Consider the following 10,590-nt stretch of genomic DNA (forward strand, 5'->3'; position numbering starts at 1 on the left):
ATAAAAAAAATAAAATGAAAAAACTAGTTTCACTTCAAGTGCATATCATCCCAAATCATGACAAATACATCCTATAATGGTTACACTAGAATAAACTATCATGAAAATGCAAATAAAGTCAAATGTGCAAGAATACAGTTAACTGAGATTGAAAGTCCACTAAGATTCTTCATGATGCAACACTTCTGTAGTAGCAATCACAAGGGAGAGCAAAAGTTAAATATCTTAAGTGGTCCTTGCAGAGAGATTTTTTTTAGAGGTATAGATACTATTTTGTTACTATTTCTTTCTTTGAAGAGTTTGATATTGCTCTTTGGTAAATCAAAGTATGATGTATAACATTCTTTCTGTGGGTTGTCTGCTCAATGTAACATGTAATTAATCAGTGAACTGCACCATCAAATGGAACTGCCATGTGCCTGAAATTTCAGATATTGCATGTATATCCACATGACCTTACCTAGAGTTTTCATTGATATGTGGTATAACGTAAAATAAAAAGAAAAAACATACTTAGATTATCTTGATGACAATAATCTCTACATCTACATGTATGAAATATTGAAGTAACAAGAAGTGTGACTGAAAGTTGAGCAATATACAACAACGGTATCACCTTTTTTTGAAATCCTCATTCATCAAACTTTTCTAAAAGGGCTCGCTGACTTTAATCAATGTTATCATGTATACTAAAAAAAAAATGTTGTTGCCTCTTATGGTATAATACATTATCTGCTCCAACAAAAAATAATAGAAATTGCTAAACTATATGTTAAAACATATTCTTATACAAAACATAATCTGACTTATTCTTAAAACTGAAATAAATGCTAATTACTGAACAACACTTTAATTGGCCTTAACATAATGAAATTTTGGGGAGTCAGCCATTCTGGAAAAAAACTATAATAAAAACTTCCATTAAACAGATGATAGGAAAATGATTACTGGAGCTAAGCAAAAGAAATACTGAAAATCAAATTACTCATAACATTTTTTGAGACTATTTAAACACTTTTCCTTCAATCACCCAAAATACATATTAGTCACACTATAAACTTATATACAAAACACAAAATTTAACCTCAACATATTATGCTATGGGACAAACATCTATGTTCAGTTTTGTTAAATGGATTAAGAACTAAAATGAAGTCCATTTTAAGAAACTTAGAAAGTTGTTGTTACAGAACACTGGTATCAGCTGAAGTATAGCTGCCATTTATCAAGCTTTCTGGCCATACCACATTAAGTACAATGATATCACTTAAAAAAGAAACTGAAATGCTCATAGCAACTACAGCAAAACATCTGCACATTTATGATAAATATTGCTTTGAGGTTCACGAGTATTTAAATAACAATTGTAAACAAGACAAGTATTAATAATTTTTTCTTCTTTAATAAAATGTTCAACAAAAAGAACATTTAATGAGCCATCTATATATTTTGTATCCAGCTTCTTGGGAGATATGACAGTCACTGGAATTCCTAGTTCTCCTAGCACTGAACATTTCATTCATCTAGTGATGAATATATCTTCACAAAAGAAAGAAAAAAGAATTCCAAAATTATATACAATCATCAGGTATGTCACCCATTATCTACATGTCATTACATATTTTTAAGTAGAGCACAGGACAAGACCTTCCAAAAATACAATTTCTTCTTAATCACTAAAAATAATTAGAGAGTAATAGCTACCAATATAATATCAGTCTAATGGAATACTTGCACAACCTTAGCTCAGAGAGAAGCACCAAATTTTGAGTATTATCCTATACAGTACTGATTATACATACAAATTAAGGTAGAGAGCACATTAATGGAAGATGTAATGGGGGTTATCCCTATAAAAAAAATTGTGAAAAATTACAAACCTTCAACCTTGGGATTATCCCTATAAAACAGAAAGGAAATGAAAATTACAAACCTTCAACTTAACTTTCAAAGGAAAAGCACATTTTTAAAGCTCAACAATCAAAGTAACAACCATAAATCCAAATAAACACAGGCTTAGTCTCCCTACAGATGATAAATATAAAAAGTATGTCAACAAGGCAACACTGAAAAGCTTACTCTGTAATGTTTGAAATGGAAGCATACAAAGTCTTATTACCTATTTTGTATAAAGGTTGACAGCCACCCCTTTCGTACTTTCAGAAAGGAAAAATGCGAGACGTCTCTCCAAAACATGCCCCTTTACTCTTCATGACTTTAAAAACTTTGCATGTTCTTAACTGAAATATGTACTTTGCATCCCCTCCAGATATACCTGTACACCACATGTATCAGACAACCACAAACGGTCAGACAACCACAAAATAAGATGGCACAATAGAACTTGATCATCCAACAGACTTGAACAGTCCTTTTAATGATAACAACTAAGTAAAAAAGATATACTGCTCAGACACATTATACAGAACATACAATATTGAGAGTGAAAAACACTGTCACTAAAATGTATTTGATGTACATGAGGAAAATATTTCTCAAATAAGTCAGACAATTCAGCTTATCTATTAACATTATTACATCATTTGAGAAATCAATAACATGAAGTACTACACACCATTTATTAAATTATTTATTGTTTACCATTCATGCAGTCGAACCTCCCTAACTACATCCTCAAAATGCAAAACATCAGTTCTTTAATGCAAAGCTTTCAAAAATGTGTCATTGATAATGTAAGGAACTTTTTCAAAGAATAAAGCTAAGGAAAAGTGAGCATAAATTACCAGCAAGGAACAACAGACATTATCATAGAAGACAAATGTATGTATATAATTTCTTCTCAAAAACAATTGGCACAGTCAAATATATATCAAATGTTTTTGTACATTCATGAAGAGCATATTGGATTTAAAAAGAAAGGTGCCAGTAAATCATCTAGCTTGAAATTACTTGGATATATGAAAAGTATTTACATCAGTTTTACTGATAAGAAACAATTTTATTTATTTTCTATAGAAAAAAATAATTTGCTTTCTGGTCTAACAAATAAAAATGCAAAGCCAAGTGCAGTATTACCTTAGAGGTTCGACTGAAGAGCATTTTGTGCATGTTGAGGAACAAACTAGGAACAGCTTTTTGTGACATGAGTGACATGTAACCCTGTAGCCCTTTTAAAGTATGCTTAAGAAGAACTTAGGTGAAAAGGCCTTGCTTTCCATCATATATAGCTGCTACCATCATAATTTATAAAGAAAGAAAAGTGAAAGTAAACAATCTACCAGATCTGTAACCTCACAAATATTTTGACAGCTAAAATCCAATAAATTGGTTTTGAGAAAATATATATTTTTTCCAGATCAAATTGCAATGCACAGAAAATATATCTTTCAATACAATGACAAAATATCTTGATGGATATTTCCAACTGAAAATTACAACTCTAAATGTATTTTATCTCAATACAGATCATGCAGCATCAACTGCACAATAACTTTGAAGTTGTCATTACTAAATATTATTCTTTACTTATATACTATGATCGTTTACATGAGTCATGTAACATTAAAGTAGAAAATTATACTTGCCTAACATACAAGTACTTACAGATGTAGTTTAGTATACATACGTTTGAGATCAAGTTCTGTGTCACTTTATATTATGTGGTAAACCAGGGAAGCCTCATTGGAGACTCAAATTGAGAATATCTCTTCACGGAGTTATTACCAACTTAAAATTTTAAAAGTAATAATAAAATGGTGAAAAACTGTTTCTTTTCACATTTTGAACAAATAGGTGATTGGTTTAAATTCCAAAGAATAGTTTATATTTACAGTTTCAGTTAACATCATGTACTATATACATCTGCAAAACACCTCTTTTTCACATACCAAAGTTCAAGATATCTGGACCTCACTACCACGCCAATCTAGAGACTGGTGTAATTTTCACTCCACTTTCACCTTGGAAAGCCTCCTTTAACATCCTCCATTTGTAATTGGGTCTCTTGCTGAAAGTGATATAATTCACCCCCATTAAATGCATTAAATGAAGGTCACATAAACCTTGGCCTGAAGTGATGCATGGGACTTCTCATCATAGCAGCAGCTGCGGCTCCAGGTGGCATCCCTCGCCCCATCATCATCATCATGCGTGGATCTACTCCACCATACATCTGCTGTAAAGAAATATTTGATCAGCGATGTTAGTATTAACAATTTCCACATTAAGCAGACAAAATATTGTACTGAAATCATTACTTTCTTGACATCAGAATCATCAATAATTTATTGTTTCCTTGATACTGACAGATGGTACAAATACCTAAAAGCATGTATCACATGATCATACAGTAGGTAACCATTGTCAGTACCATTTAAACCATTGTTGCCAGAAGCATGTAAACTCACTGCAGTTTTATTTTGGGAAAATGTGTTTACACATAGATGGCTCCACAAGTGCCCCGGATTTTTGAATTCCTTGAATTTTCAGATATATATATATTTTTCAATGCTATCAATATTGATGTTATTAATATTAACATTTACATTATAATCATCACAACATTATCAACAATACTAATAACAATACAGAATAAAACAAAATCTATAGTTGAATGAAAAAGATAAATAGGTGAGAGAGATAGTACTAAGCACTTGTGTAGCCATCAATGTGGAAAGACATTCAATAAACTAAACTCAGAGTAGACATGGCATGTACAAGTAATATGCCATCCTTGGTAAACATGGTTTAAAATTCTGAAATAAGCATAAAATGCATTGATCACAAATGTAATCATTATCTGATAAATTCACATATCAATTTTCAACTTATTACAAATAGAAAGTATCAGTAAAAATATTTTATACACTGAAAGATGTAAAATAATCCTATCTACAATCTCTTTTATTACCTTATAACTGTCACTTTCACATATAAAAAGAAAAAAATATCCATCTAATTTACAACAAAAAATTGAAATTTTACAAATCAATACAAGTATGTACAACTTAAATAATATACAGACTGACAAAATGACCTAAAAGCTACCTGTTGCTGCAAAATGTTTGGAGGCATATATCTTGGCATCTTCATCCCAGCATGAACTCCACTATGACCACTCTGTGCTCCAGCACTCCCAGCAGCCATGGCAGCCATAGCAGCCATAGCTGGGCCCCCAAGATTGGCCATTCCTGCTCGACTGCCAGGACTTAGAGCAGCCATATTTGGACTACCTGTTGGAACTCCTGCATTGGCATTCATTGCACCTGGAACACCACCAGCTGGTGATCCACGGTTCATCAGAGCCATATCACCATATAAAGGTGATGGATTCTGAAAAAGAAAGATATCAGGTTAACTCACACATACACACAAAAAAAAAATAACTTTAATAAAATCTACATCAGGAACCTGAAATCAATAACAAACTTCATCTGAAAAATCAATCTTTATAGGTAATACCAAAATGGAATCAAAGTGGAATATTAATTTTTTTAATGCATATTTTGAAACAAGAGCACCTGACAAACAAATTATACATTTTTGTCAGCTCACTTTTATAAGGTCTTCAAGAAGTTTGGTGATAAATAGTTGTTTCTTTGGAACAAATAATATCAATAAAATTTATCCAGTTACTGGAAAAGACCTGTCCACAGAGGCGGGAATATGGGTGGACACAAATAGAGATGACGTCGCGGGTGGACATACTACTCCGTAAACAAGTAGTTTGCTCATTGTTTTCTCACCTGTGACATCACCTTTACAGTTCCTTGATGTGCCCATCGATCATGCCCGCCTGTATGGACAGGCCTTAAGATGAAACTGGCCAACTATCTTTGACATAGTAGCTCTGCAAAAGTGGGCAATGCTACTTTCATATTTACATTTTGAGAAAAACTATAAAATGACTAGTTAACGAAAATGTTTTTAATATTTTGCATTCAATCCAAGAATGAAGAAGGAAAGAAGAAATACATCACTAGTCAGTATTTCAAAGGGAAGCTAATGAGGATTTGTATACTAGTACCATCGTAAGAGCCATTCCCCAAACACCCCCTTCCACCACAGACATGTGCACATCACAAGATTTTAAACTTTCCCAGTGTGGCACATTGGGTTGCAGCGAGGCTTCATGCTATCTCCAATACATTTACACTTATTAGCCATCAGCTGGGTAACTGCACTACACAACTGCAACTCCTTATTACTGTAACTTTAAAATGTTATGCAAAGGCTTTAAACTTTGTAGAAATATGCATATTAGTCATCATAGTTTTTTTTCACACCAATACTCTTTTTTCAAATCTTGTGCATTTTTTTGTTTTCAATATCTGCAACTAATAATTCAATAATCATTCAACTATCAAAAGAGTAACTGATAACAGGAATATCATGCAAAAAAACAGTAATAAATAAATAAATAGATAAAAAAAACAAAACAATAATGGTAACTGGTTGTATGAAAAAGCTAAGACTATGACTTACCCGCTAAAAATCCTAACGAGTCTTCAAAATTATCATCTTTTAATGCCATTAACAAAACTGAATTGACTTAAATCTGAAATATCTGTAAATGTTATGTGTGACTTTTAGCTTCCTATCACACAGGATGAAGAAAGTAAAAGCAGTGAAATTGTCTAAAACTTCATTTGACATTCATGGAAAAAATATAAATTTTGGGCACCAAACAGTTTGTAAAACTAATCCTAAACCTGATAAAATAACCAATTAAGTACCTTTTATATCTCAATTTCCAAGGTATACAAACATTCTGTAAAATCTAGCTGCTTTATTGAATAACCAGTCATTTTGAAGATATGACACTTCTGTCCTAAGGAGCATTTTGACTTGCTACAGAAGTGCCCTGAATATGCATATGTATAAAATTTTTAGATATGGGTATAATAACACCGAAAAAGAAAGCCATACATTTACTATCAAATATTGCCTTCTTGTAAAACAACTTAAATTGACCATGTCTACTATATAATCTACATTGGTAAATGTTTACAAATATACAAAATTTTATGCAGCAACTTCTCCATCTGTACATTTTTGCATAACGTATTTCTTTACAGAAGTAACAGGAGATAAAATCCTTAAGAATATGAATTTTTAAAATTCAGTTAGCTGCAGTTTACACAGTGCTGTTATTAAGTAAAGACTTCTGCAAAAGCATCTGCTGTCTGTAAAACCACTTCTTCTGACATCCATTATTCCACACAATTTTAAAAGCTGCAAAGTACAATAAGTATCAACTACGTTCTTATGATAAACTCTTTTAAGTACAAGTTACGTTAACTTTTGCCAGTATTGTTACCACGTCAGAGAATGCAAATATATATAATTTCAAAACACAATACACATCAAATTAATAATTTGCAATATTCATCCTTCTTTTATAGGGCTAAGACATTGGTGTACCTTAGTATCAGGTGATTCATACTAAATGGACAATTAAAAAAGAATTCTGGAGAAAAAAAATATATGAAAATAACAACACTACAACTTCATATAGGGTATGGCAATTACATATGTACATTTGTCACTAGTACTGGATATATACATGGGAGTCATTATTTCACTTCTAAAAAAAAAGTTGCATAAAGAGGTTTTACATGCAAGAAAATATATTCCAACAGAATTCTTTTAAACGCTGTGTAATACTATAATCGTAATCTCACTTTGGCTGATGGATACCTCATATCAATTCAAATATTTCTCCATTTCTTCACCTGCCAAGAATATCCTTCTTATTAAAAAACTGATGACTATCATCCCTCATGGAACAAGTTCAATGCAAAAAAGTCTTGATAGGTATAGATGCATAACTTTGATATATAAAAAGGAATGTATTTTGGACTACTACATTGTATATTTCTAATGAAACATTAATTGCATAGCAAAATATGCAGGGGATAAAAATAAGGTTGTTTCAGATTTAAAAAAAAAACATATATAATAATAATATACATTTTTAACTTTAAAAGGATAAATATGTTAAACATTTCACATACATAAAAAAAGATCAATACATTTATTGGGTTATTCTTCAACCAAAAAAATATTCCTTCAACATATCAACAAATTCAACAAGCTCGGGTATGTGGTATGTGAATGCCTTTAGTAAATCCCATATGCCTTGTCCTACAGGAAAATCATTCTTTGTGCCATGACATAATTTGAACTAGGGGAGTATTAACTGGCCATCACCCTCTATCTCCTTTTAGTATCAGCATAATATCTTGAAAACTCAATGTTCAGCCAACAAACACAGCAGATAGCTTGCCCCGTCTCTATCAATAGTTTGCAATCCCTTTGGGTGAGGACTTCTAAAGATAATGTCACCAAAGCTGTCTTTTTTTCTCAATTTTTTCAGAGGGCATAACTAATATTTCTTTCATTTGTTCCATAATAAAAGTAAAGATCTATTATCAATTCACATTCAATTACCCATTAAATATCAGTTATCAGCTTCCAGGATTATTATATTACTAATAAGCCCTACAAAAAAGCAGTAAATAACTACTTTAATATGCCACAAAATATCACATGCATAGGCATAAAAATGTGAAATTAAAACAAATACTTTAAAGGGATATTTGCTTTGCTCACTGAACAAGTAATGTCTTCCAATATACCTTTGCATATCTAGCTCTACTTTCCACTTTCATACCTCAAAGTTGCTCCTAATTTGGTATTTCTAAATCCCACAGCTTTCTGACTTAGGGTGTGTGTCATACTATGGCAAATATGGCAATGTTTCTAAGACTTATAAAAAAGACTAATGCTACATATAGAATATCACAATAACACTACCATCATTAACAAGATAGCCCATATTCAAGAACAACCTATAAAAAAATCTTATTCATGCTTGTAAAAAATAACAATTAAATAAAAAAAACTATATTTTCTTATATTTTGTATACTTTACACCACTTGAAATCTGCTGCTGCAGATCATGCAATAGCTTAAAAGATGAATTTAAATTTTTTTTTTCCTCTCTTGACTTTCCTTCCCTTTTACCCTTTGAGAGTGACAGAAAAATATGTGTGTATATGTGTGTATATGTGTGTGTGTGTGTGTGTGTTTGCAAGGTTGTGTGTGAGTATGTGTGCGGTTGTGTGTGGGAATGTGTGCGGTTGTGTGTGGGAATGTGTGTGGTTGTGTGTGGGAATGTGTGCGGTTGTGTGTGGGAATGTGTGCGGTTGTGTGTGGGAATGTGTGCGGTTGTGTGTGGGAATGTGTGCGGTTGTGTGTGGGAATGTGTGCGGTTGTGTGTGGGAATGTGTGCGGTTGTGTGTGGGAATGTCTGCAGTTGTGTGTGGGAATGTGTGCGGTTGTGTGTGGGAATGTGTGTGTGTGTGTGTGTGTGTGTGTGTGTGTGTGTGTGTGTGTGTGTGTGTGTGTGTGTGTGTGTGTGTGTGTGGGTGTGAGTGTGCAAGGTTGTGTGTGAGTATGTGTGCGGTTGTGTGGGAATGTGTGCGGTTGTGTGTGGGAATGTGTGCGGTTGTGTGTGGGAATGTGTGCGGTTGTGTGTGGGAATGTGTGCGGTTGTGTGTGGGAATGTGTGCGGTTGTGTGTGGGAATGTGTGCGGTTGTGTGTGGGAATGTCTGCAGTTGTGTGTGGGAATGTGTGTGTGTGTGTGTGTGTGTGTGTGTGTGTGTGTGTGTGTGTGTGTGTGTGTGTGTGTGTGTGTGTGTGTGTGTGTGTGTGTGTGTGTGTGTGTGTGTGTGTATGTGTGTATGTGTGTATGTGTGGGTGTTTGTGTGTGTGTGTGTGTGTGTGTGTGTGTGTGTGTGTGTGAGTGTGTGTGTGTGTGTGTGTGTGTGTGTGTGTGTGTGTGAGTTTGCAAGGTTGTGTGTGAGTATGTGTGCGGTTGTGTGGGAATGTGTGCGGTTGTGTGTGGGAATGTGTGCGGTTGTGTGTGGGAATGTGTGGGAGTGTGTGCAGTTGTGTGTGGGAGTTTGTGCAGTTGTGTGTGGGAGTGTGTGCAGTTGTGTGTGGGAGAGTGTGCAGTTGTGTGTGGGAGAGTGTGCAGTTGTATGTGGGAGTGTGTGCAGTTGTGTGTGGGAGTGTGTGCAGTTGTGTGTGGGAGTGTGTGCAGTTGTGTGTGGGAGTGTATGTGGTTGTGTTTGGGAATGTGTGTGTGGTTGTGTTTGGGAATGTGTGTGTGCATGTGTGTGCATGTATAAGTGTGCGTGTGTGGGTGTGTGCGTGTGTGCGCATGTGTGTGTATGCTTGCTTGAAATTTGAAGGCTATTAACTAATGTTTTTATATAAGACCTGGGGCTCTGGGGGGTTACAAAAGTGAATGTTCATTGGTCCACAACAATTATCACCATTTTTCTACAGCCTTGAAATAGGAACTAACTTGATTTCCCCCTTTCCAGTGAAGCTTAGAAACAAAGGACTGACTCACAAGACAATATCTAACTATTGTGATGTGTCCCCAGTTGATATACAATGAATACAAACACAATTGTGTGTGTGTGTGTGTGTGTGTGTGTGTGTGTGTGTGTGTGTGTGTGTGTGTGTGTGTGTGTGTGTGTGTGTGTGTGTGTGTGTGTGTGTGTGCGTGCGTGCGTGCGTGCGTGGGCGTGCGTGCGGTGCGTGGGCGTGGTGGT

The 10,590-nt window shown here is 34.2% G+C and overlaps 1 protein-coding gene across 1 annotated transcript in view; it reads right to left on the reverse strand.

Annotated features, from left to right (window-relative positions):
- The window catches only part of Zmynd8 (Zinc finger MYND-type containing 8), a gene marked incomplete in the record, with an annotated part of 47,687 nt that overhangs the window by 1,316 nt on the left and 35,781 nt on the right, over window positions 1-10,590 (reverse strand). Inside the window, 2 exon segments of the mRNA XM_070123694.1 lie at window positions 1-4,135; window positions 5,008-5,292. The exon segment at window positions 1-4,135 is cut by the window's left edge and continues 1,316 nt beyond it. Of these exon segments, the coding sequence (XP_069979795.1) occupies window positions 4,013-4,135; window positions 5,008-5,292 (408 nt within the window).

Source organism: Penaeus vannamei, chromosome 7 (assembly GCF_042767895.1).
Source record: "Penaeus vannamei isolate JL-2024 chromosome 7, ASM4276789v1, whole genome shotgun sequence".
Classification (NCBI taxonomy): domain Eukaryota; kingdom Metazoa; phylum Arthropoda; class Malacostraca; order Decapoda; family Penaeidae; genus Penaeus; species Penaeus vannamei.